Source organism: Leucoraja erinacea, unplaced genomic scaffold (assembly GCF_028641065.1).
Source record: "Leucoraja erinacea ecotype New England unplaced genomic scaffold, Leri_hhj_1 Leri_198S, whole genome shotgun sequence".
NCBI lineage: Eukaryota > Metazoa > Chordata > Chondrichthyes > Rajiformes > Rajidae > Leucoraja > Leucoraja erinaceus.
This window is the reverse complement of record NW_026576099.1, coordinates 86,095-113,640: the sequence shown is the minus strand read 5'-3', so window position 1 is coordinate 113,640 and position 27,546 is coordinate 86,095. Positions and strand designations below refer to the sequence as shown.

Sequence of the window (27,546 nt, the reverse complement as noted above, 5' to 3'; positions counted from 1 at the left end):
GTGCAAATGTGTATGTGTGTGCATGTGCGCGCATGTACGCATCTGTGTAAATGCGTGTGCTTGCATTCGAGTGTGCAGGAAAGTGTGTGCAAATGTGTGTATGTGTCTGTGAGTGTATGTGTGTGCTGTTTCTCTCAGAGTTGTGAATGAGTTAATAGCATTGACATCAGCCTCCCTCAAACACACTGCAGCAGAGTGTATCCTCCCTGCAGTTCGTTGTCAAAGAGCTGACGGTGGATGTGTGCCAGGGATCTTTGCAAAGAATGGAGTTCCCCTCCCCGGCCAAGGCAAGCCGGTATGTGTCAGTGTGTGTCAGTGTGTGTGTGTGAGTGTGTGTGTGTGAGTGGAGTGTGTGTGTGAGTGAGTGTGTGTGTGTATGTGTGTGTGTGTGTATGTGTGTGTGTGTGTGAGTGTGTGAGTATGTGTGTGTGTGTGTGTGTGTGTGTAGTGTGTGTGTGTGAGTATGTGTGTGTGTGTGAGTGAGTATGTGTGTGTGAGTATGTATGTGTGTGAGTGAGTATGTGTGTGTGTGTGTAAGTATGTGTGTGTGAGTGAGTGCGTGTGTGTGTGTGTGTGCATAGACAATAGGTGCAGGAGTAGAGGCCATTCGGCCCTTCGAGCCAGCACCGCCATTCAATGTGATCACGGCTGATCATCCACAGTCAGTACCCCGTTCCTGCTTTTTCTCCCCATATCCCCTTGACTCCGTTAGCCCCAAGAGCTAAATCTAACTCTCTCTTGAAAACATCCAGTGCATCGGCCTCCACTGCCCTCTGTGGCAGAGAATCCCACAGATTCACAACTCTCTGGGTGGAAAAGTTTTTCCTCATCTCAGTCCTAAATGGCCGACCCCTTATTGTGTGTGTGTGTGTGGCCCCTGGTTCCGGACTCCCCCCCCAACATCGGGAACATTTTCCCTGTATCCAACCTGTCCTATCCTCTTAAGAATTTTAAATGTTCCTATGAGATCCCCTCTCATCCTTCTAAATTCCAGCGAATACTAGCCCAGTCGACCCATTCTTTCATCATACGAGCTTCCAGTGATGGTGGTGGAGGCAGGTTCGTATTTATCATTTAAAAATAAATTGGATAGTTATATGGATGGGAAGGGAATGGAGGGTTATGGTCTGAGCGCAGGTATATGGGACTAGGGGAGATTATGTGTTCGGCACGGACTAGAAGGGTCGAGATGGCCTGTTTCCGTGCTGTAATTGTTATATGGTTGCAACAACAGCAAGGGAAAGTGCGGAGACATGGAGAGCTCCTACTATCATCCGACAACTCTGCTCCGCTCTGGACTGAGAGAGCCGGCCACAGAGTTAGGGTCGCCAACTGTCCTGTAATAGCTGGGACATCCCGTATATTTTGGGCTAAATTGGTTTGTCCCGTACGGGGAACGCCCTTGTCCTGTATTTGACCGCTGCTACTCGGGTCGGGTGGGACCCCGCCTCACCCGTCCCGACGTAGTGCAGCCCGTGGAGTGCAGCAGCAGCACCCCGCCTGTGGCCCCGTTGGTTGGTCGGTCGGTCGGTCGGCAGCCCGGCCTAGCTGTCCGAACTTCAGACCTTCTCTGACCTCCAACGCCACCCCTCCTTCTGACAGGCCGATCATCGATTCACGAGTTGGACGGGGGGAGGGGCCAACTCATCATTCACCGCGCCACGGCCAAGATGGCCCACGGATCGCCACGGGGAATGTGTCCCGTATTTTGACCCTCTCTCCCTTATTTGGGAGCAGGGATAGTTGGCGACCCGACACAGCGCTCCCAGTGGGGCTGGGACAGGCCAGAATCTTTAACCCCACATCCTGTTCAACTCTCCCAGCCTCCTTGAGAAACGTTCGGATGCTCCGGCCTTTCCCATCAGGAATATCCGGCAGCTGAGTCCAATCATCCTCCCACCCCACCCCCTCCCTCCTTCCATCCAAAGAAGATGTACAGAAAAACACATCTGGCCTTAGAGATACACAGTCCCCCTCGCACATCCTGGCTCCAGTCCCTGTTCACACGTGTGGAGCAAGGAACTGTAGTTACTGGTTTAACACCGTCCCAACTGATGTTCAACTAGTTCTTTAACCAGTTAAGGTAGTTAAACACAATGTTACACAGCATGATGTCCAGCTGGCTGCACTAGCTTAAGCTAATCTGAGGAAAGACATTCTTGCCATAGAGGATTTGAGTCTAGGAGCAGGGAGGTTTTACTGCAGTTGTACAGGGTCTTGGTGAGACCACACCTGCAGTATTGCGTACAGTTTTGGTCTCCTAATCTGAGGAAAGACATTATTGCCATAGAGGATTTGAGTCTAGGAGCAGGGAGGTTCTACTGCAGTTGTACAGGGCCTTGGTGAGACCACACCTGGAGTATTGCATACAGTTTTGGTCTCCTAATCTGAGGAAAGACATTCTTGCCATAGAGGGAGTACAGAGAAGGTTCACCAGACTGATTCCTGGGATGTCAGGACTTTCATATGAAGAAAGAAAGACTCGGCTTGTACTCGCTAGAATTTAGAAGATTGAGGGGGGATCTTATAGAAACTTACAACATTCTTAAGGGGTTGGACAGGCTAGATGCAGGAAGATTATTCCCGATGTTGGGGAAGTCCAGAACAGGGGGTCACACAGTTTAAGGATGAGAGGGAAATCTTTTAGGACCGAGATGAGGAAAACATTTTTCATACAGAGAGTGGTGAATCTGTGGAATTCTCTGCCACAGAAGGTAGTTGAGGCCACACAGTTCATTGGCTATATTTAAGAGGGAGTTAAGTCAAGTCAAGTCAAGTTTATTTGTCACATACACATACGAGATGTGCAGTGAAATGAAAGTGGCAATGCTCGCGGACTTTTGTGCAAAAGACAAACAACAAAAAACAACCAAACAAATCATATAAACACATATTTTTCATGAACACTCTCTGCCACAGAGGGTAGTTATTCATTGGCTTACTTAGTTAGATGTGTGGCTAAAGGGATCAGGGGGTATGGAGAGAAGGCACGGGGATGGATGATCAGCCTGAGTTGGATGATCGAAGGGCCATGATCATAATTTCGAATTACTTAGTTAGATGTGGGCCCTTGTGCTAAAGGGCTCGAGGGCCGAGTTGGATGATCAGCCTTTACTGCAGGCACCTATTGCCTCTATGCACCTATTGTCTAGGTTCTATGTTCAGGGCAGGGGAGAGCGAGGGTTAACTTTCATTCTGATCTCTTCCCACTTGGTTGGCGGCTGGTCCCAGCTTGTTTCGTGCTGGTTTTACCTTCAGACCTGACGGGGAGGGTGTGTGAGTGTGTGTGTGTTGTTTGTGTTTAATCTGATCTGTTTTGTGGGCTGGGCTGGGTGTAAGGAGGAAGTGTTTGCAAGAGAGCGCCAGTCACACACAAACACACACACAGTTGCTGCAGAGGAAACTAAAGGCACTCATCGCGGTCTCTCTCCAAAACTGCTGGCGTCAGTCGCCCTGAGCCCGGGGGAGGTTGCTGTTCCCTGTCGTTTAACCTGACCAGCGTGGGCACGGTTCAAGGCCAGCGAGGGGCTGCCCAGCGGCGAGTGGTGCAAGTGGACTCGCTTGGAGGGGTAGGTACACCTTTATACCTTAACGGAGGCAAAGGCTTCTGAGAGACTGAGCTCTGACTGTGAACATAGAAACATCGAAAATAGGTGCAGGAGGAGGCCATTCGGCCCTTCGAGCCTGCACCGCCCATGCTCCAAAGACGTGCAAAGATCATTGGCTATATTTAAGAGGGAGTTAGATGTGGCCCTTGTGCCCAAGGGGATCAGGGGGTATGGAGAAAAGGCAGGTACGGGATACTGAGTTGGATGATCAGCCATGATCATATTAAATGGCGGTGCAGGCTCGAAGGGCCGAATGGCCTACTCCTGCACCTAATTTCTATGTTTCTATGTTTCTATGAAGGTAATTTGGCTTGGTAAATGTAAACATTGTCCCCAGTGGGTGTAGGGTAGAAACATAGACAATAGGTGCAGGAGTAGAGGCCATTCGGCCCTTCGAGCCTGCACCATTCGCCATTCAATATGATCATGGCTGATCATCCAACTCAGTATCCCGTACCTGCCTTCTCTCCATACCCCCCTGATCCCTTTAGCCACAAGGGCCACATCTAACTCCCTCTTAAATCTAGCCAATGAACTGTGTGGCCTCAACTACCTTCTGTGGCAGAGAGTTCCACAGATTCACCACTCTCTGTGTGTGAAAAAAAATGTTTTCCTCATCTCGGTTTTAAAGGATCCTTCCCCCTTATCCTTAAGCTGTGACCCCTTGTCCTGGACTTCCCCAACATCGGGAACAATCTTCCTGCATCTGGCCTGTCCAACCCCTTAAGAATTTTGTAAGTTTCTATAAGATCCCCCCTCAATCTTCTAAATTCTAGCGAGTACAAGCCAAGTCTATCCAGTCTTTCTTCATATGAAAGTCCTGCCATCCCACAGGAATCAGTCTGGTGAACCTTCTCTGTACTCCCTCTATGGCAAGAATGTATTTCCTCAGATTAGGAGACCAAAACTGTACGCAATACTGCAGGTGTGGTCTCACCAAGGCCCTGTACAACTGCAGTAGAACCTCCCTACTCCTAGACTCAAATCCTTTTGCTATGAAAGCTAACATACCATTCGCTTTCTTCACTGCCTGCTGCACCTGCATGCCTACTTGAAATGACTGCTGTACCATGACACCCAGGTCTCGCAGGAATCCGTAGATATATCTAGCGGCTCGTTATGCCAGCCATAGGTACTCGTGACATCAGGTAAAGTAGGGACGATTTTTCCAGCCCGTTAAAAAATGTCCACGAGTTTAAAAAATGGTCGGGAGGAAAGAATTAAGTCTTGAAAGTAGGACAGGCCCTTTACTAATCCGAAGAAGGGTCTCGACCCGAAATGTCACCCATTCCTTCTCTCTCTGCCTGTCCCGCTGAGTTACTCCAGCATGTTGTGTCTATCGTTGGTGTAAACCAGCATCTGCAGTTCCATTCCTGCAACTTAATGTTCATAGGCTGTAGGTGCAGAATCAGGCCATTCTGCCCATCAAGTCTACTCCACCACTCAATCATGGCTGATCTATCTTTCCCTCTCAACCCCATTCTCCTGCCTTCTCCCCATATCCCGCACTAACCCGTTACGCCTTAAAAATATCCTTTGATAGTAGACAATAGGTGCAGGAGTAGAGGCCATTCGGCCCTTCGAGCCAGCACCGCCATTCAATGTGATCGTGGCTGATCATCCCCAATCATTACCCCGTTCCTGCCTTCTCCCCCTATCCCCTGACTTGGCCTCCACCGCCATGAATGCCCCAGATTCACCACCCTCTGACTAAACAAATTTCTCCTCGTAGCCTAAAGGAACGCCCTTTAATTCTCCTATACTCTCCCACTGGTCGAAACCAGGGATCGCTGGCCGGCACGGACTCAGTGGGCCGAAGGGCCTGTTGCCGTGTTGGATCTCTAATGTCTAAACTAAATGTGACTCTCAGCCCTCTCGTCAGACCCTCAATGGGGGCACTTCATCTTACATGGCTGGGATATTGGTGACCCCCCCTTCCCTGCCCATCACCTCAGCGGAGAGAAGTTTAGTTTAGAGGGACAGAACGGAAACAGGCCCTTCGGCCCATCAGGTCCGTGCCGACCAGCGATTGCCCCGCCCCGTACACGAGCACTATCCTACACACACACACTGGGGGCGATTTACAACTTTCACACCAAGCCAGTTGATCTACAATCCTGTGGCGTCATTGGAGTGTGGGAGGAAACCGGAGCACCCGGAGAAAACCCACGCAGGTCACGGGGAGAGAACGTGCAAACTCCGTACAGACAGCGCCCGTAGTCGGGATCGAACCCGGGGTCTCTGGCGCTGTGAGGCAGCAGCTCTACCCGCTGCGACACTGTGCCTCCACAGAAGTGTGGGAGATTTCCCCTCCCCTCCTCCCCTCCCCTCCCCTCCTCTCTCCTCTCCCCTCCCCTCCCCTCTCCTCTCTTCCCCTCTCCTCTCCTCTCTTCCCCTCTCCTCTCCTCTCCTCTCCTCTCCTCTCCTGTCCTCCCCTCTCCTCTTCCTCCTCCCCTCTCCTCTCCTCTCCTTCCCTCCCCTCTCCTCTCCTCTCCTCTCCTCTCCTCCCCTCTCCTCTCCCCTCCTCCCCTCTCCTCTCGTCCCCTCTCCTCCCCTCCCCCCCTCCTCTCCTCCCCTCTCCTCTCCTCCTCTCCCCTCTCCTCTCCTCTCCTCCTCCCCTCTCCTCTCTCTCCCCTCTCCTCTCCTCTCCTCTCCTCCCCTCTCCTCTCCTCTCCTCTCCTCTCCTCTCCTCTCCTCTCCTCTCCTCTCCTCTCCTCTCCTCCCCTCCCCTCTCCTCTCCTCCCCTCTCCTCTCCTCTCCTCCCCTCTCCTCTCCTCTCCTCTCCTCTCCTCTCCTCCCCTCTCCCTCTCTCCTCTCCTCTCCTCTCCTCTCCTCCCCTCTCCTCCCCTCCCCTCTCCTCCCCTCTCCTCTCCTCTCCTTCCCTCTCCTCCCCTCTCCAAACTCTCACAGCTTCTGAACCGGTTCTCCTGACCCAACCTTTTTATTGCCCAACAGAGTGGAGAAACGTGCAATAAATCTCTCTGATCTGTGCAGTCGGCGCTGTGTGTCCAAACCAACCGTCTGGGTTCCTGAATTGCAACACCAGTGACTACCCTTGGCAAGTATGTGAATCTGGAGAGATAAGAGTGGACAGACTGGGAGAGGCAGGTCCACGGAACGCTGGCTGTCAGGAGGGGAAAAGTCTCACATCTGCTCCTCATTTAATGAGTGCAGCCTTCCCTCAATAACAGATACATTCCCAGCTCAGAGTCAGAGGGAATTTTTCTGCCTGCTATTCGAGCAGAGCCGCGGACTTTCACTCTCCCACACCCCAATAGACACCAAAAGAAGGGTCTCGACCCGAAACGTCACCTATTCCTTCGCTCCATAGATGCTGCCTCACCCGCTGAGTTTCTCCAGCATTTTTCGTCCACCTTCGATTTTTCCAGCATCTGCAGTTCCTTCTTAAACACAAAAAGTTGGAGTACAGAGAAGGTTCACCAGACTGATTCCTGGGATGGCTGGACTTTCATATGAAGAAAGACTGGATAGACTCGGCTTGTACTCGCTAGAATTTAGAAGATTGAGGGGGGGGGATCTTATAGAAACTTACAAAATTCTCAAGGGGTTGGACAGGCTAGATGCAGGAAGATTGTTCCCGATGTTGGGGAAGTCCAGAACAAGGGGCCACACAGTTTAAGGATAAGGGGGAAATCTTTTAGGACCGAGATGAGGAAAACATTTATCACACAGAGAGTGGTGAATCTGTGGAATTCTCTGCCACAGAAGGTAGTTGAGGCCACACAGTTCATTGACTATGTTTAAGAGAGAGTTCTATGTGCCCTTGTGGCTAAAGGGATCAGGGGGTATGGAGAGAAGGCAGGGATGGGATACTGAGTTGGATGATCAGCCATGATCATATTGAATGGCGGTGCTGGCTCGAAGGGCCGAATGGCCTCTACTCCTGCACCTATTGTCTATGTTTCTACCCTACACCCACTGGGGGACAATTTTTACATTTACCGAGCCAGATAACCTTCAACCCTGCACGTCTTTGGAGCGTGGGAGGAAACCGAAGATCTCGGAGAAAACCCTCGCAGGTCACGGGGAGAATGTACAAACTCCGTACAGACAGCACCCGTAGTCGGGAACGAGCCCGGCTCTCCGGGGCTGCAATCGCTGTAACACTAGATCACAGCTTTAAAGAGCCTGTCCCACTTGCCGGTTTTTTTTGGCGACTGCCAGCATCATATCAGCGTCGCCAAAAGATTTAAAACATTTCCGAATCTAGCGGCGACAATAAAAAATGCTGCGACACTTGGAAAAACATCGCGCGCCAGTACGCAGTCACGCCGCTGCTTATTCGTTGATCTGATACCTCAGTCGATGATGCCGGCAGTCGACAAAAAAATTGCCAAGTGGGACAGGCCGTTAAAGGCGAAGTTCCTCCAGCGAGCAAGACAGACCACTCGACGAAAAAGGCGTAGTACGTTCACGGGCAATTTACGGCCCCATTTCCGTAACCGGCTTCCGTCTCCGCACCAAAGATCTCATCGTAGCGGAGCAAAGATACTAGCGCGGAGACGGAAGCCGGTTACGGAAACATCCCCGTAAAAAATAAAAGTTATTTGGGAAAAATCTTCTCATTTTCAGATTTATAATCTATTAAACACAAACTGTTCCCCCGCAACGTTGATTACACTGCGGGTCGGGTCGGGTCGGGTTACTAAAATGGATGACAAAAAGGCCCATGTTCCCCCTCCGTTGCATACTACACACGTCAGCCCATTGCATTTAGCAGGAGTGGTCTATCTTGCTTGCTGTAGGATCTTTGGTTAAAGGTGACGTGTGTGAGGCAGGATATTCCCTCCCACCACCCTACCCCCACACCCACAGCCTCAGATGGACAAAGTCCGCGTGCAATTTCACATCATTCACAGAACCGTGACTCATGCTGATAGAATGCATTCCATTGTGTGAATGCCTGGATTAAATCAATGCTGGATCCCGTACACTGGATGTGAGTGGACTCCCTTCCCTCCCCTCCCCTTGTGTGGCCTCATTTCAAAGAAGAAATCCCCTGTGTGGTATCAGTGTGTGTGGCAATGGGTAATAGAAACATAGAAACATAGACAATAGGTGCAGGAGTAGAGGCCATTCGGCCCTTCGAGCCTGCACCGCCATTCAATATGACCATAGAAACATAGACAATAGGTGCAGGAGTAGAGGCCTTTTGGCCCTTCGAGCCTGCACCATTCGCCATTCAATATGATCATGGCTGATCATCCAACTCAGTATCCCATCCCTGCCTAGAGGGTAGTTGAGGCCAGTTCATTGGCTATATTTAAGAGGGAGTTAGATGTGGCCCTTGTGGCCAAGGGGATCAGGGGGTATGGAGAGAAGGCAGGTACAGGATACTGAGTTGGATGATCAGCCATGATCATATTGAATGGCGGTGCAGGCTCGAAGGGCCGAATGGCCTACTCCTGCACCTAATTTCTATGTTTCTATGCCTTCTCTCCATACCCCCTGATCCCTTTAGCCACAAGGGCCACATCTAACTCCCTCTTAAATATAGTCAAGTCAAGTTTATTTGTCACATACACATACGAGATGTGCAGTGAAATGAAAGTGGCAATGCTCGCGGACTTTTGTGCAAAAAGACAAACAACAAAACAACCAAACAAATTATAAACTCAATCATAACACACATATTATTTTACATAATAAATAATGGAAGGAAAAACGTTCAGTAGAGTTAGTCCCTGGTGAGATAGGCGTTTACAGTCCGAATTGCCTCTGAGAAGAAACTCCTTCTCAACCTCTCCGTTCTCACTGCATGGCAACGGAGGCATTTGCCTGACCGTAGCAGCTGGAACAGTCCGTTGCAGGGGTGGAAGGGGTCTCCCATGATTTAGCCAATGAACTGTGTGGCCTCAACTACCTTCTGTGGCAGAGAACTCCACAGATTCACCACTCTCTGTGTGTGAAAAAAAATGTTTTCCTCATCTCGGTCCTAAAGGATTTCCCCCTTATCCTTAAACTGTGACCCCTTGTCCTGGACTTCCCCAACATCGGGAACAATCTTCCTGCATCTAGCCTGTCCAACCCCTTAAGAATTTTGTAAGTTTCTATAAGATCCCCCCCTCAATCTTCTAAATTCTAGCGAGTACAAGCCCAGTCTATCCAGTCTTTCTTCATATGAAAGTCCTGCCATCCCAGGAATCAGTCTGGTGAACCTTCTCTGTACTCCCTAGAGCTGCTGCCTCACGGCGCCAGAGACCCGGGTTCCATCCCGACCACGAGTGCTGTCTGTACAGAGTTTATATGTTCCCCCCGTGACCTGCGTGGGTTTTCTCCAGGCGTCCCGGTTGTTAACTCAAATTAAATAGGGTCTCGACCCGAAACATCTCCCATTCCTTCTCTCCATAGATGCTGCCTCACCCGCTGAGTTTATCCAGCATTTTTGTCTACCTTCACCTTAATTGGTACATGTGGCAATTAAATTGAATCTAGAGTCTTGAATCTCACCTTAAAACTACAGTACCCCCCTTCCTCTCCAGCCTAGAGAAGTATGGTTGAATAAGAACAGATTTGTCTATATAGTAGCAAACACTGCCCAGTCCATCATCGGCTCTGACCTTCCTTCCATCGAGGGGATCTATCGCAGTCGCTGCCTCAAAGAGGCTGGCAGCATCATCAAGGACCCACACACCATCCTGGCCACACACTCATCTCCCTGCTACCTTCAGGTAGAAGGTACAGGAGCCTGAAGACTGCAACGTCCAGGTTCAGGAATAGCTACTTCCCCACAGCCATCACTTACAAAATTCTTAAGGGGTTGGACAGGCTAGATGCAGGAAGATTGTTCCCGATGTTGGGGAAGTCCAGGACAAGGGGTCACAGCTTAAGGATAAGGGGGGAATCCTTTAAAACCGAGATGAGAAGAACTTTTTTTTCACACAGAGAGTGGCGAATCTCTGGAACTCTCTGCCGCAGAAGGTAGTTGAGGCCAGTTCATTGGCTATATTTAAGAGGGAGTTAGATGTGGCCCTTGTGGCTAAAGGGATCAGAGGGTATGGCGAGAAGGGAGGAACAGGATAATGAGTTGTTTGATCAGCCATGATCATATTGAATGGCGGTGGCAGGCTCGAAGGGCCGAATGGCCTACTCCTGCACCTAATTTCTATGTTTCTATGTTTCTATCAGGCTATTAAACCTGGATCGGACAAAACTCTGATTAATAACCCATTTTCTGTTATTTGCACTTTGCCAGTTTATTTATTCATGTGTGTGTATATATTTATATTATGGTATATGGACACACTGATCTGTTTTGTAGTCAATGCCTACTTTGTTCTGTGTGCTGAATTTCATTGTCCTATACGGGGACACATGACAATAAACTCACTTGAACTTGAACTTAAATGTTTAAGAAAGAACTGCAGATGGTGGGAAAATCGAAGATAGACAAAAATGCTGGAGAAACTCAGAGGGTGAGGCAGCGTCTTTGTATGGAGCGAAGGAATAGGCGACGTTTCGGGTCGAGTACAGTTTTGGTCTCCATATCTGAGGAAGGACATTATTGCCATAGAGGGAGTGCAGAGACGGTTCACCAGACTGATTCCTGGGATGTCAGGACTGTCTTATGAAGAAAGACTGGATAGACTTGGTTTATACTCGCTAGAATTTAGAAGATTGAGAGGGGATCTTATAGAAACTTACAAAATTCTTAAGGAGTTGGACAGGCTAGATGCAGGAAGATTGTTCCCGATGTTGGGGAAGTCCAGAACAAGGGGTCACAGCTTAAGGATAAGGGGGAAATCCTTTAAAACCGAGATGAGAAGAACTTTTTTCACACAGAGAGTGGTGAATCTCTGGAACTCTCTGCCACAGAGGGTATTTGAGGCCAGTTCATTGGCTATATTTAAGAGGGAGTTAGATGTGGCCCTTGTGGCTAAGGGGATCAGGGGGTATGGAGAGAAGGCAGGTACGGGATACTGAGTTGGATGATCAGCCATGATCATATTGAATGGCGGTGCAGGCTCGAAGGGCTGAATGGCCTACTCCTGCACCTAATTTCTATGTTTCTATGAGACCCTTCTTCAGACGACCTCAAACCTCTGGAAATCCCAGCTCAATTTGTAGCCACTTACAATGTTTTGATCAAAGATCCTATAGCAGAGCTCTGCTATAGGATCTTTGGTTTTGATGTGGAAGGTTTAATGATGCCGTTAATTGGCAGGAAACTGGTCAGATCACACACACAAAGGATCGAGATTAACGAGCTGGCAAACTGTCGAAGAGGTTTTAGGTAGACAAACATGCTGGAGAAAACTCAGCGGGTGCAGCAGCATCTATGGAGCAAAGGAAATAGGCAACGTTTCGGGCCGAAACCCTTCTTCAGACTGATAGGGGGTGGGGAGGAGGAGCCCGAGGGCTGAGGAAGGGGGGGAGACAGCGATATGCACCGCCATTCAATATGATCATGGCTGATCATCCAACTCAGTATCCCATCCCTGCCTTCTCTCCATACCCCCTGATCCCTTCAGCCACAAGGGCCACATCTAACTCCCTCTTAAATATAGCCAATGAACCCTTGGACTATCTTTTCACTGTCCTTCAGTATAGGTCAGAACAAAATTCTAATCTAAAAAAATGTGAATTTCTCGCGGTTCATAGAAACATAGACAATAGGTGCAGGAGTAGAGGCCATTCGGCCCTTCGAGCCTGCACTATTCGCCATTCAATATGATCATGGCTGATCATCCAACTCAGTATCCTGTACCTGCCTTCTCTCCATACCCCCTGATCCCTTTAGCCACAAGGGCAACATCTAACTCCCTCTTAAATATAACCAATGAACTGTGGCCTCAACTAACTTCTGTGGCAGAGAATTCCACAGATTCACCACTCTCTGTGAGTGAAAAATGATTTTCTCATCTCGGTCCTAAAAGATTTCCCCCTTATCCCTAAACTGTATGTGGCCCCTTGTTCTGGACTTCCCCAACATCGGGAACAATCTTCCTGCATCTAGCCTGTCCAACCCCTTAAGAATTCTGTAAGTTTCTATAAGATCCCCCCTCAATCTTCTAAATTCTAGCGAGTACAAGCCGAGTCTATCCACTCTTTCTTCATATGAAAGTCCTGCCATCCCATGAATCAGTCTGGTGAACCTTCTCTGTACTCCCTCTATGGCAAGAATGTCTTTCCTCAGATTAGGAGACCAAAACTGTACCACAAGGGCCACATCTAACTCCCTCTTAAATATAGCCAATGAACTGTGTGGCCTCAACTACCTTCTGTGGCAGAGAATTCCACAGATTCACCACTCTCTCTGTGTGTGAAAAATGATTTCCTCATCTCGGTCCTAAAAGATTTCCCTCTTATCCTTAAATTTTATCATCATCTAGCATCATCATTTTGAGTCTAGGAGCAGAGAGGTTCTACTGCAGTTGTACAGGGTCTTGGTGAGACCACACCTGGAGTATTGCGTACAGTTTTGGTCTCCAAATCTGAGGAAGGACATTATTGCCATAGAGGGAGTGCAGAGACGTTTCACCAGACTGATTCCTGGGATGTCAGGACTGTCTTATGAAGAAAGACTGGATAGACTCAGCTTGTACTCGCTAGATTTTAGAAGATTGAGAGGGGATCTTATAGAAACTTACAAAATTCTTAAGGGGTTGGACAGGCTAGATGCAGGAAGATTGTCCCCGATGTTAGGGAAGTCCAGGACAAGGGGTCACAGCTTAAGGATAAGGGGGAAATCCTTTAAAACCGAGATGAGAAGAACTTTTTTCACACAGATAGTGGTGAATCTCTGGAACTCTCTGCCACAGAGGGTAGTCGAGGCCACAGTTCATTGGCTATATTTAAGAGGGAGTTAGATGTTGCCCTTGTGGCTAAGGGGATCAGGGGGTATGGAGAGAAGGCAGGTACGGGATACTGAGTTGGATGATCAGCCATTATCATATTGAATGGCGGTGCAGGCTCGAAGGGCCGAATGGCCTCTACTCCTGCACCTAATTTCTATGTTTCTATCTAGTTCTTTTATCATCATCAGGGGTTGCCAGACTGAGTTCCTCTCCGTTCTTCCCACAGGGCCCCTCACACCCGGTTGAGGGCGGGATCAGTGAGGGCGTGATGTCGGCCAAGCCCCCAGCCTACCTGAAGCGGGCCCACCGCAAGGGGAAGGTTTTGCGCACGGATATGATCAGCTCGCCGCTGGGAGATTTCCGCCACACCATCCACATTGGCAGCGGCGGAGCAGACGACATCTTCGGCGACCTCTCGTTCCTCCGCGGCAAGCTGCACCTCCTTCCCGGACCGCACCGCGCCAACGCTGCCGCGCTGGCCCGCTCCTCCAGCCTGCATGGGGCGATACAGACCGGGGACCCATTGCCGTCCTCAATGGCTCGGAGGACCTCTAGCCTGATGGGGGCTCGCCGGCTGGAGGACCCCTCGCTGGCGCAGAGACCGGCCTCTGGCCTACAGGGGGCGTGCCGGCTGGAGGATTCCCCGGCGGAGCTGAAGGGCGCCATTTCCCTACCCGCCATGGGCCCCAAGAAAACCGCCTCGGATGCACCTGGAACCCGGGATGGGATCCAACCCAGTCCCTGGTCATGGCCCCTGTTCCAACATTGGCTCCAGTCCCAACATTGGCCCCTGTTCCAACATTGGCTCCAGTCCCAACATTGGCCCCTGTTCCAACATTGGCTCCAATCCCAACATTGGCTCCAGTCCCAACATTGGCTCCAGTTCCAACATTGGCTCCAGTTCCAACATTGGCCCCAGTCCCAACATTGGCCCCAACATTGGGTCCAGTCCCAACATTGGCCCCAGTTCCAACATTGGCCCCTGTTCCAACATTGGCCCCAGTTCCAACATTGGCTCCAGTCCCAACATTGGCCCCAGTTCCAACATTGGCCCCAGTCCCAACATTGGCCCCTGTTCCAACATTGGCCCCAGTTCCAACACTGGTCCCAGCTCCGACACCAGACCCAACCCCCGCGTCCCAGTTTCTGGCCCCTGCCCCGCCCCCGTTCTTGCCTCCAGCCCAGTCCCCTGCCCCGGCCCAGCTGAGGCCTTTCTGCCCCACGCCGTCTCCATGCTGTCCCTCCAGCTGGACCTGGGCCCCTCCATCCTGGACGATATCCTGCTGGTGATGGATGGGACGGGTCCTGCTCCCAGTAGGAGGAGGCCCGGGGGGTGGGGGGAGCGAGACGGACCCCTGAGCGACCCCTGAACCTCCCCCCCCCCGAGACTAGCCTGTGACCCCTGACAAGGGGGAGAGACATTTGACCCCAGCAGTGAGATCGACCCCCGAACTCAATCAGGGTCACCTGCCCCCCAGCAAGGGGGAGAATAACCCATGACACCCAGGAAACATAGAAATTAGGTGCAGGAGTAGAGGCCATTCGGCCCTTCGAGCCAGCACCGGCATTCAATTTGATCATGGCTGATCATCCAACTCAGTATCCCATCCCTGCCTTCTCTCCATACCCCCTGATCCCTTTAGCCACAAGGGCCACATCTAACTCCCTCTTAAATATAGCCAATGAACTGGCCTCAACTACCCTCTGTGGCAGAGAGTTCCACAGATTCACCACTCTCTGTGTGTGAAAAAAAATCTCGGTCCGAAAAGATTCCCCCTTATCCTTAAACTGTGTGTGTGGCCCCTTGTTCTGGACTTCCCCAACATCGGGAACAATCTTCCTGCATCTAGCCTGTCCAACCCCTTAAGAATTTTGTAAGTTTCTATAAGATCCCCCCTCAATCTCCTATATTCTAGAGAGTATAAACCACGTCTATCCAGTCTTTCTTCATAAGACAGTCCTGACATCCCAGGAATCAGTCTGGTGAACCTTCTCTGTACTCCCTCTATGGCAAGAATGTCCTTCCTCAGATTAGGAGACCAAAACTGTACGCAATACTCCAGGTGTGGTCTCACCAAGACCCTGTACAACTGCAGTAGAACCTCCCTGCTCCTAGACTGGACTTCCCTAACATCGGGAACAATCTTCCTGCATCTAGCCTGTCCAACCCCTTAAGAATTTTGTAAGTTTCTATAAGATCCCCCCTCGATTTTCTAAATTCTAGCGAGTACAAGCTGTGTGCTTAAACTGTGTGACCCCTTGCTCTCATCCTGATCCCATCTCTGATCCTCGACCCCCAATCCTATCCCCTTGGCCCTGATTCCGACACGGACCGCTCTCCTGTCTCCCTTGCCTCTCGGAAATCACCCCCCTCTCCCCCCGTATCATTCAGACAAACCGGGCTGCTGTCAAGCTGGCGATGAGACTCTGGGACTTGCCCCGTTCAGGGACCATCAGAGACTCCATGACTGGAGGGACCATCTCCCCAACGAACACTGAGACTGTCTGACGAGAAATGGTGACACCCTCCAGATTCATCGCCTGCTCTCCAAAATGGACTCCAACGGCGACTTTTTAACGTCGGAAGGAGCTGGGCAAAGCTGTCCGCGGTAACCAACAAGTTACAGTAAATGTACGGTGTTGATTTCATGGTGGCAAAAGACATTTTCTTTCAATGACACCGTCCTGTGTATCGGTTTTGAAGATGGGTCTTATAGGAGGATGCTAGGAGACTGCAAGGTGACTTGGATAGCTGGGTGAGTGGGCAAATGTTTGGCAGATGCAGTATAATGTGGATAAATGTGAGGTTTTCCATTTTGGTGGCAAAAACGGGAAAGCAGACTATTATCTAAATGGTGGCCGATTGGGAAAGGGGGAGATGCAGCGAGACCTGGGTGTCATGGTACACCAGTCATTGAAGGTAGGCATGCAGGTGCAGCAGGCAGTATAGAAAGCCAATGGTATGTTAGCTTTCATTGCAAAAGAATTTGAGTATAGGAGCAGGGAGGTTCTACTGCAGTTGTACAGGGTCTTGGTGAGACCACACCTGGAGTATTGCGTACAGTTTTGGTCTCCAAATCTGAGGAAGGACATTATTGCCATAGAGGGAGTGCAGAGACGGTTCACCAGACTGATCCCTGGGATGTCAGGACTGTCTTATGAAGAAAGACTGGATAGACTTGGTTTATACTCTCTAGAATTTAGGAGATTGAGAGGAGATCTTATAGAAACCTACAAAATTCTTAAGGGGTTGGACAGGCTAGATGCAGGAAGATTGTTCCCGATGTTAGGGAAGTCCAGGACAAGGGGTCACAGCTTAAGGATAAGGGGGAAATCCTTTAAAACCGAGATGAGAAGAACTTTTTTCACACAGAGAGTGGTGAATCTCTGGAACTCTCTGCCACAGAGGGTAGTTGAGGCCAGTTCATTGGCTATATTTAAGAGGGAGTTAGATGTGGCCCTTGTGGCTAAGGGGATCAGGGGGTATGGAGAGAAGGCAGGTACGGGATACTGAGTTGGATGATCAGCCATGATCATATTGAATGGCGAATGGTGCAGGCCCGAAGGGCCGAATGGCCTCTACTCCTGCACCTAATTTCTATGTTTCTATAAACTTAGAAAAGGACTGGACAAGCTAGATGCAGGAAAAATGTTCCCAATATTAGGCGAGTCCGGAACCAGGGGCCACACACACAGTCTTAGATTAAAGGGGAGGTCATTTAAGGCTAAGGTGAGGGAAACGTTTCCACCCAGAGAGTTGTGAATTTGTGGAATTCCCTGCCACAGAGGGCAGTGGAGGCCAAATCACTGGATGGATTTAAGAGAGAGTTAGATAGAGCTCTAGGGGCTGGTGGAGTCAAGGGATATGGGGAGAAGGCAGGCACGGGTTATTGATTGGGGATGATCGCAATGAATGGTGGTGCTGGCTCGAAGGGCCGAATGGCCTCCTCCTGCACCTAATTTCTCAGTCTAGATCCAGGTCTAGATGCTGCCTGGCCCGCTGAGTTTCTCCAGCTTTTTGTGTCTACTTTCATTCATTTGTTTTATATCTCTCTATATCACAATCTATATCTCTTGTTTCCCTTATCCCTGACTCTCAATCTGTAGAAGGGTCTCGACCTAGAAACATCACCCATACCTTCTCTCCAGAGATGCTGCCTGACCCGCTGAGTTACTCCAGCACTCTGTGAAACGTCACCTATCCATGTTCTCCACAGATGCTGCCTGACTCGCTGAGTTACTCCAGCACTCTGTGAAACGTCACCTATCCATGTTCTCCAAAGATGCTGCCTGACCCGCTGAGTTACTCCCAGCACTCTGTGAAACGTCACCTATCCATGTTCTCCACAGATGCTGCCTGACCCGCTGAGTTACTCCAGCACTCTGTGAAACGTCACCTATCCATGTTCTCCACAGGTGCTGCCTGACCCGCTGAGTTATGGCACAGCAGCATCTATGGAGCGAAGGAAATAGGCAACGTTTCGGGGCCGAAATCCTTCTGGAAATAGGCAACGTTTCGGGCCGAAACCCTTCCGGGTTTCGGCCCGAAACGTTGCCTATTTCCTTAGCTCCATAGATGGTGCCTGACCCGCTGAGTTACTCCAGCACTCTGTGAAACGTCACCTATCCATGTTCTCCACAGATGCTGCCTGACCCGCTGAGTTACTCCAGCACTCTGTGCGTGTCTCCTGCAAACAACGTGCCTCCCAGTCAACTTTCGGCTGTCGGGCGTTTTAAAAGCTTTTTTCCTAAATGTGGGAAGTAGAAACTAAATCCTTGGGGATTTAGTTGGGAGAATTGGGATCATCACAGAGGGCCTCTGCCCTTTGACCTTTCCCAGGCCTCGTTTCCTTCCAAGCACATCCTGCAAAAACACATGAGGCTTTGAAGAGAGCTCCCTCGCTAAGATCTCCCCCCCCCTCCCCCCTGCCCTGTCCCCCTTCCGCTGGCCAGAGGGCTCTCCTTTGCATTAATAGACAATAGGTGCAGGAGTAGAGGCCATTCGGCCCTTCGAGCCAGCACCGCCATTCAATGTGATCATGGGCTGATCATCCCCAATCAGTACCCCGTTCCTGCCTTCTCCCCTGACTCCACTATCTTCAAGAGCCCTATCTAGCTCTCTCTTGAAAGCATCCAGAGAACCTGCCTCCACCGCCCTCTGAGGCAGAGAATTCCACAGACTCACAACTCTCTGTGAGAAAAAGTGTTTCCTCGTCTCCGTTCTAAATGGCCGACCCCTTATTCTTCAACTGTGTGTGTGTGTGTGTGGCCCCTGGTTCTGGACTCCCCCCAACATTGTGAATCGTGGTTGAGAAGGAACCTCTTGCGGGGAGGGGCTGTAAAACTCACAGAGGGTTTGGGAGGGTTTGGGGGCTGTGAAATTTTCTCCCACGGTTGTGGGGAGGGAAGGTTGGTTGACTGGGATGGTTTTAAGCAGGGCGCAGCGGGTAGAGCTGCTGCCTCACAGCGCCAGAGACCCAGGTTCGATCCCGACCTCGGGAGTTTGTACCTTCACCCCGTGACCTGCGTGGGTTTTCTCCGAGTTCTTCGGTTTCCTCCCGCACTCTGAAGATGTACAGGTTTGTGGGATAGGCACAAAAAGCTGGACTAACTCAGCGGGTGAGGCAGCGCTTCTGGAGAGAAGGAATGGGCGACGTTTCGGGTCGAGACCCTTCGTCAGTCTGAAGTAAGAAAGAACTGCAGATGCTGTTTTATTTCAGGATGGAAACAGGCCCTTCAGCCCACTGAGTCCCTGCCGAACTGCGATCACCCGCTAATACTAACACGTTCCGTGATATCCCATTTTCTCATCTACCTCCCGAAACAATTTACAGATTAATCTACAAACCTACAATGCCACAGAAGGCAGTTGAGGCCACACAGTTCATTGGCTGTATTTAAGAGGGAGTTAGATGTGGCCCTTGTGGCTAAAGGGATCAGGGGGTATGGAGAGAAGGCAGGGATGGGATATTGAGTTGGATGATCAGCCATGATCGTATTGAATGGCGAATGGTGCAGGCTCGAAGGGCCGAATGGCCTCTACTCCTGCACCTATTTTCTATGTTTCTAAACCCGAACGTCTTCGGGATGTGGGAGGAAACCGGAGCAGCAGGAGGACAACCCCACGCGGTCACAGGGAGAACGTGCAAACACACATACACGCACACACATATATATACACACACACACACACACACATATATACACACACATATATACACACACACATATACACACACACACACACACACACACACACACACATACACACACACACACACACACACACACACACACACATACACACACACACACATATACACACACACACATATATACACACACACACATATACACACACACACACACACACACATACACATACACACACACACACACACACACACACACATACACACACACATATATACACACACATATACACACACACACACACATATACACACACACACACATATACACACACATATACAAACACACATATATACACATATACACACACACACATATATACACATACACACAGAAGGTTTTGATCATCTTGTGGAATGTATCCAAAACATATCGCCTGCAATGTCCTTCCCGGCCCACAGGTGGCGGTGTCGGTGTCGGCCAGTGTGGGGGAGAAGTTCACTGATGACGAAATACTACAAGCCCCGCCCTCGGGGGGAGGGGAGAGAGAGAGAGACTGATGGCAACGCATGCGCTGTGGGGGGGGGGGAGAGGGGGGGAGGGGTGCATGGCGTCATCAGGGGGCCGGCGAGGCATGCGCAGTGTGGCTGGGGTGAGGTGGTTGGGGGGGAGATACGTCATCTGGGTGCCGTCAAGGCATGCGCAGTGTGCTTTCCAGAGCCGGCGGACGGTTTGCCGGCGAGGCATGCGCAGTGTGGCTGGGGTGAGGGGGAGAGACGTCATCAGGGTGCCGGCAAGGCATGCGCAGTGTGCTTCCAGAGCCGGCGGACGGTTTACCGGCGAGGCATGCGCAGTGTGGCTGGGGTGAGGTGGTTGGGGGGGAGGGGGGGGGGGAAGAGACGTCATCAGGGTGCCGGCAGGGCATGCGCAGTGCGCCACCCCCTCCCCCCTGCGGCCGGGGGACGGTGGGCGCCGGGTTGGGTTGCCGGCCGCGCCTGCGCGCCCACGGAAGGTTCGAGCAAGATGGCGGCGGTGATTCAAAACGTTGTGAAGAAGTAAGTTTGTGGCGGCGGCGGCGGGGGGGGATAGAGAGAAGGAGATAGGGATAGAGATAGAGATAGAGATAGAGTGGGAGAGAGATAGAGATAGAGATGGAGAGATAGAGATAGAGATAGAGGGGGGAGAGAGGGAGGAGGAGAGAGGGAGAGAGCGGCAGCAGCAGCAGCAGCGAGGCCTGGGCCCGGGCCCTGGCAACTTGGACAGACTCGGTCGCGGGGCGGGGGGGAGAGACTAGGCCGCAAGCCTCGGGCCCGGCGTCCTCGTCGGCCTCGCCCCACCCCGACCTCCCGTCCCGATCACTCCCCTGAATCCCACACCCAGTCTCGGCCGCAGCGTCTTCCCTCTCTGATGATCAGCCATGATCATATTGAATGGCGGACAGTGCTGGCTCGAAGGGCCGAATGGCCTCTACTACTGCACCTATTGTCTATGTTTCTATGTATGTATTTCTTCCCCCTCTCCTCCCTCCCTCCCCTCTACTCTCTTCTCCCCCCTCCCCCCCCTCCCCTCATCTACCATTATTCTCCCTCTCCTCTCTCCCCCCTTTCTCTACCCCCCTCTCTCTTCTCCCCCCCCCCCCTCTCTCTTTCTCTCCCCCCCCCTCTCTCTTCTCTCTCCCCTCTACTCCTCTCTTCTCCCTCCCTCTCTCTCCTCTCTTCTCCCTCTCTCCCCCCTCTCTCTTCTCCCTTCCCCCCCCCCTCCTCTCTCTTCTCCCTCCCCCTCCTCTCTTCTCCCTCCCCCCATTCCTCTCTCCTCTCCCCTCTCCTCTCCTCCTCCTCCCTCTCCTCTCTCTTCTTCCCTCCCCCCCTCCTCTCTCTTCTTCCTCCCCCCTCTCCCCTCTCCTCTCTCTCTCCCTCCTCCCCTCTCCCCCCTCTCTCCCTCCCCCCCCTCAGCTCTTCTCTCTCTCCCTTCCCTTTCTCTCTCTCCCCTCCCCTCTCTCTCCCACTCTCCCCTCTCTCCCCCCCCTCTCTCTCTCTCCATCTCTCTCCCCCTCTCCCCTCTCTCCCTCTCTCCCTCTCTCTCCCCCCCTCTCTCTCTCTCCCCCCCCCTCTCTCCCCCCCTCTCTCTCTCTCTCCCCCTCTCTCTCCCCCCCCCTCTCTTTCTCTCCCCTCTCTCTCCTCCCCTCTCCTCTCCTCTCCTCTCACACTCCCCTCCCCCTCTCTCCCTACCCTCTCTCTTCCCCCCCTCTCTCTTCCCCCCTCTCCTTCCCCCCCTCTCTCTCTCCCCCCCTCTCTCTTCCCCCCTCTCTCTCTTCCCCCCTCTCTCTCTTCCCCCCTCTCTTCTTCTCCCTCCCCTCTACTCCTCTCTTCTCCCTCCCCCCCCCCCTCTCCTCTTTTCTCCCCCCCCCCTCTCCTCTCTCCCCCCCCCCGCCCCAGGCTACGGCCACTGCCCTCTCCCCATCTGCTTCCCCTCACATTAACCCCCACCGACACCCTCAGACACATCCCAGGTGCATGATTGTCACACGTGTCGAGTTACGGTGAAAAGCTTTGTTTGGGCATGCAATCCAAACAGGTCTGATAATAGGTGTTTAAGAAGGAACTGCAGATGCTGGAAAATCGAAGGTAGACAAAAATGCTGGAGAAACTCAGCGGGTGCAGCAGCATCTATGGAGCGAAGGAAATAGGCAACGTTTCGGGCCGAAGCCCTTCTTCAGACTGATGGGGGAGAAGTCTTCTTGTGTATGGCATGCACAGTCTAAAGTTGTAGGTCAACTTGTTCTATTTGATCTATTTGTTTGTGCATGTCGGGTTGTGTCCCCCATCAGTCTGAAGAAGGGTTTTGACCCGAAACGTTGCCCATTTCCTTCGCTCCACAGATGCTGCTGCACCTGCTGAGTTTCTCCAGCACTTTTGTGTACCTCGGGTCTGATGATAGTTGTGTAGATACAGTCGTCAAACTCAAGTACATTAGGTAGAGCACAGAGGAAGATACGGAGTGCAGAATATTGTTCTCAGCATTGTAGTATATCAGTTCCAGAGACTGAAGAAGGGTCTCGACCTGAAACGTCACCCATTCCTTCTTTCCTGAGATGCTGGCTGTCCTGCTGAGTTACTCCAGCATTTTGTGTCTATCTTCCGTTTAAACCAGCATCTGCAGATCCTTTTTACACATCCTGTATCTAGACAAAATGTTGGAATAACTCAGCAAGTCCAATGTCCGCAATGGGGTAGATGTGACACGGACAGTACCCTAAGTTATGGATGTACTGTTTAGAAAGCTGATAACAGAGGGGAAGAGTCTGGTGGTGCGCGCTTTCAAGCTTCTGTACCTTCTGCCGGACAGGAGTGGGGAGAAGAAGGAATGACACGACCCATTCCTTCTCTCCAGAGATGCCGCCTGTCCCCCGAGGTTACTCCAGCTTTTAGTATCTATCGTTGATTATGTTGGCTGCTTTTCACGAGGCAGTGTGAAGTGTAGATGGAGTCAATGGTGGGAGACCATTCAACGTGATCATGGCTGATCGTCCCCGATCAATAACCCGTGCCTGCCTTCTCCCCATATCCCTTGATTCCACCAGCCCCTAGAGCTCCATCGAACTCTCTCTTAAATCCATCCAGTGATTTGGCCTCCACTGCCCTCTGTGGCAGGGAATTCCACAAATTCACAACTCTCTGGGTGAAAAAGTTTTTTCTCACCTCAGTCTTAAATGGCCTCCCCTTTCTTTTAAGACTGTGGCCCCTGGTTCTGGACTCACCCAACATTGGGAACATTTTTGTCCAGCCCTTTTATAATTTTATATGTTTCTATAACACCCCCCCCACCCCCAATCCTTCTAAACTCCAGTGAATGCAAGCCTAGTCTTTCCAATCTTTCCTCATATGACAGTCCCGCCATCCCAGGGATCAATCTCGTGAACCTACGCTGCACTGCCTCAATCACAAGTCAAGTCAAGTCACATTTATTTATATAGCCCATTTAAGAAACAACTCTCGTTGGCCAATGTGCTTTACATTTGTTATAAGAATAGCACAACAAAACAGGCTAGGTTTTCGGCCCGAAACGTTGCCTATTCCCTTCGCTCCATAGATGCTGCTGCACCCACTGAGTTTCTCCAGCTTTTTTGTGTACCTCACATATCTACATGTAGCCCTCACTCGGAGGACGTCAGGAAAGGCTTGGGAGTGTAGATAAGTCTTTAGTCTTGACAAGGATGTCCTTCCTCAAATTAGGAGACCAGCACTGTACACAATACTCCAGATGTGGTCTTACCAGAGCCCTGTACAACTGCAGAAGGACCTCTCTACTCCTATACTGAAATCCTCTTGTTGCGAAACTCTTGTTCCTGGCAACATGCTGTTGTTGTATGTTCCGTGTGCGACTGTTAATCAAAAACGTCTCTGGCGCCAGACACCAGCTGGAGTGTGACACTTCCTCCAACAAATAAGATAATTGTCGACTAATTACAGTGGGTGGCACATAATTAGAATCGCAGGGTGCTGATGTGGGTGAGGTGCGGCCTTCTTTGACAACTCATCTGAAGAAGTCATTCTTGTGTATGGCGTGCAAAGTCTCAAGTTGCAGGTCAATTTGATCTAGTTGTTTGTCCACGTAGAGTTGATTGCATTAGTCTGCATAGGTGGACCACGTGAAGGTTGCAATCCCCCGCCCCATCTTAAGAGTGGACAAAAGTGCTGGAGAAACTCAGCGGGTGCAGCAGCATCTATAGAGTGGAGGAAATAGGCAACGTTTCGGGCCGAAACCCGAAAGGGTTTTGGCCCGAAACGTTGCCTATTTCCTTCAGGGTTTTGGCTCGAAACTTTGCCTATTTCCTTCCGGGTTTCGGTCCGAAACGTTGACTATTTCCTTCAGGGTTTTGGCCCGAAACTTTGCCTATTTCCTTCCGGGTTTCGGTCCGAAACGTTGCCTATTTCCTTCAGGGTTTTGGTCCGAAACTTTGCCTATTTCCTTCCGGGTTTCGGTCCGAAACGTTGCCTATTTCCTTCAGGGTTTTGGCCCGAAACTTTGCCTATTTCCTTCCGGGTTTCGGTCCGAAACGTTGACTATTTCCTTCCGGGTTTCGGTCCGAAACGTTGCCTATTTCCTTCCGGCTTTCGGACCGAAGCGTTGACTTATTTCCTTCCGGGTTTCGGCCCGAAACGTTGACTATTTCCTTATGCTGCTGCACCCGCCGAGTTTCTCCAGCACTTTTGTCTACCTTCGATTTTCCAGCATCTGAACAAAACCATCTGTTTTTGTAGCTCTTTCTTCCCAATAACCCTTTCTGGCTTAAGCCCTCCCTTCACCACCTCCAGTTTCAATTCATTTTGGAATATTTTGGAGGACCAAGCAACGAAGAAACTGAAGAAGTGTCCTGACTCAAAAAGGTCGCCCATTGATGTTCTCCAGCGATGCAGCCTGAGTTTAGTTTAGTGATCTACGGCCGGCATGGACTCGCTGGGCCGAAGGGCCTGTTTGTCCCTAAACTTTAAACTAAACTAAACGTCAGATTAGTGCCTCTGTTCAATCCACTTCAGTGGAGAACATCCTCCCTTCTCTCCACTGAAGCTCCTGGTCCCCGTCATTCTCCTCAGCACCTGCCCCCGCCACTCCCGTCCCCTCCCCACAGACTCGGGGTTTCCGTGAAAGCCTTATCTCCTCCTCCTCCTCCTCCTTTGTTCTGTCTGCTTCTATTAATCACTGCGTCCTTCCAAGTTGAAATACTTTGCATAGAAATTCCCTCGGTGCCCTTTTGTCCCAGTGAAAGCCGTGCCCTTTTAGTTCCTCCCGCCTCTCCCCATTCTCCTCACGCGCGCCCCCTTCACACTCTGCAGTCAATTTGAGCTGAGTTGTGCGTGGCTAATTCACCAGTTGGGACTCTCCGAGGAGCTGTGGTTTATTAACAATGCTGTACACTAGGGGTGCAGTTTAATGCTTAAATGTACAAGGTACATTCTGAGCCCAGCCCTTGGACAAATCCGTCCCCCTCCCCCTGCCCCGCAGTGGCTGAGTTTAGTTTAAAGACACAGCAGGGAAACATAGACAAGAGGTGCAGGAGTAGAGGCCATTCGGCCATTCGAGCCTGCACCGCCATTCAATATGATCATGGCTGATCATCCAACTCAGTATCCTGTACCTGCCTTCTCCCCATACCTCCTGATCCCTTTAGCCACAAGGGCCACATCTAACTCCCTCTTAAATATAGCCAATGAACTGGCCTCAACTACCCTCTGTGGCAGAGAATTCCAGAGATTCACCACTCTCTGTGTGAAAAATGTTTTCCTCATCTCGGTCCTAAATGATTTCCCCCTTATCCTTAAACTGTGGCCCCTTGTTCTGGACTTCCCCAACATCGGAAACAATCTTCCTGCATCTAGCCTGTCCAACCCTTTGTCCCTTTTGCCCACCGATTCCACGCCGACCACCTGTTCACAATCGTTCTGCAGTTGTACAGGGCCCTAGTGAGACCGCACCTGGAGTATAGTGTGCAGTTTTGGTCCCCTAATTTGAGGAAGGACATTCTTGCTATTGAGGGAGCCCAGCGTAGGTTCACCAGGTTAATTCCCGGGATGGCGGGACTGTCATGCTGAGAGAATGGAGCGGCTGTGGGCTTGTACACTCTGGAGTTTAGAAGGATGAGAGGGAATCTTATTGAAACATATAAGATTGTTAAGGGTTTGGACACGCTAGAGGCAGGAAACATGTTCCTGATGTTGGGGGAGTCCAGAACCAGGGGCCACACACAGTTTAAGAATAAAGGATAAGCTATTTAGAACGGAGACGAGGAAACACTTTTTCTCGCAGAGAGTTGTGAGTCTCTGGAATTCTCTGCCTCAGAGGGCAGTGGAGACAGGTTTCGGAAGGGTCTCGACCACGAAACGTCGCCAATTCCTTCTCTCCAGAGACGCTGCCTCACCCACTGAGTTACTCCAGCACTTCGATATTATCCAGCATCTGCAGTTCTTTCTCGCACGTCGCGCCTGAAGTCAAGATGGAACCCGGGTCCCCGGTGCGGCAAGGGATTGGGCCTTTTTAACAAAAAAAACCAGTCGCGAGGAACAGCCTGCCCTTTTCTCTCCTGCAGTATCGGCGAGTCTCTGGAATACAAGGATGCCATCGAGCAGTGGAGACAGCTACAACGGAAGGCTGTCTCGCCGAGAAACGTGCGCCAATTCCTTCTCCAGAGACTCGCCTCACCACCGGCGTCGCCCAGAGCTTTGTGTCCTACATCTCGATGGATCCGGCATCTGGGGTTCTTTCTCGGACCCCCCTACCCTCGAAGTCCCGAGCACCCGGGTCCCTGGTGAGGGGGAGGGGGAGACAAACAGGGCCTTTTTTACTTAATACCATACCAGTCGCAGAGGTAGAGCCTGCCCTGCCTTACAGCCTGCCGGGTTATCCAACTACGGGCGCTGTACTGTACGGAGTTTGCACATCTCCCCCGGACCTGCATGGTTTACAAACGCCAGGATGTGCGCCGAGAATTAGGTGCAGGAGTAGGCCCTCGACTCGCAGACCTGCACCGCCATTCAATATGATCATGGCTGGATCATCCAACTCAGTATCCTGTACCTGCCTTCTCTCCATACCCCCGATCCCCTTAGCCACAAGGGCCACATCTAACTCCCTCTTAACTATAGCCAAACAGTGGACTCCTCAACTACCTTCTGTGGCGCAGTAGAGTTCCAGAGATTCACCACTCTCTGTGTTGAAAAAAGTTCTTCTCATCTCGGGTGGAGTTTTGGACGTTCTCCCCTTTATCCTTAAGCTGAGGACCCTTGTCCCGGAATCTTCGGTTTCTTCCCACACTCCAAAGACGTACAGGTTTGTAGGTTATTTGGTTTGGTAAAGGAAAAATTGTCCCTAGCAAGTAAGTAAGTAAGTTTATTGGCCGAGTATTCACATACAAGGAATTTGTCTTGGTGCTCCGCCCACAAGTAACAACATGACATGCGGTGACAGTTACG

At 51.0% G+C, this 27,546-nt stretch overlaps 1 protein-coding gene across 1 annotated transcript; it reads left to right on the top strand.

Annotated features, from left to right (window-relative positions):
• Positions 1-3,210: 3,210 nt before the first annotated feature.
• LOC129716268 (melanoma-associated antigen E1-like) lies at positions 3,211-16,057 on the top strand. The gene is given in 4 exon segments (XM_055666142.1): positions 3,211-3,569; positions 6,564-6,670; positions 13,653-14,282; positions 14,284-16,057. Coding segments are annotated over 2 exon segments (1,101 nt in total). The 5' UTR covers positions 3,211-3,569; positions 6,564-6,670; positions 13,653-13,694; the 3' UTR covers positions 14,797-16,057.
• The last annotated feature ends 11,489 nt before the right edge of the window (positions 16,058-27,546 follow it).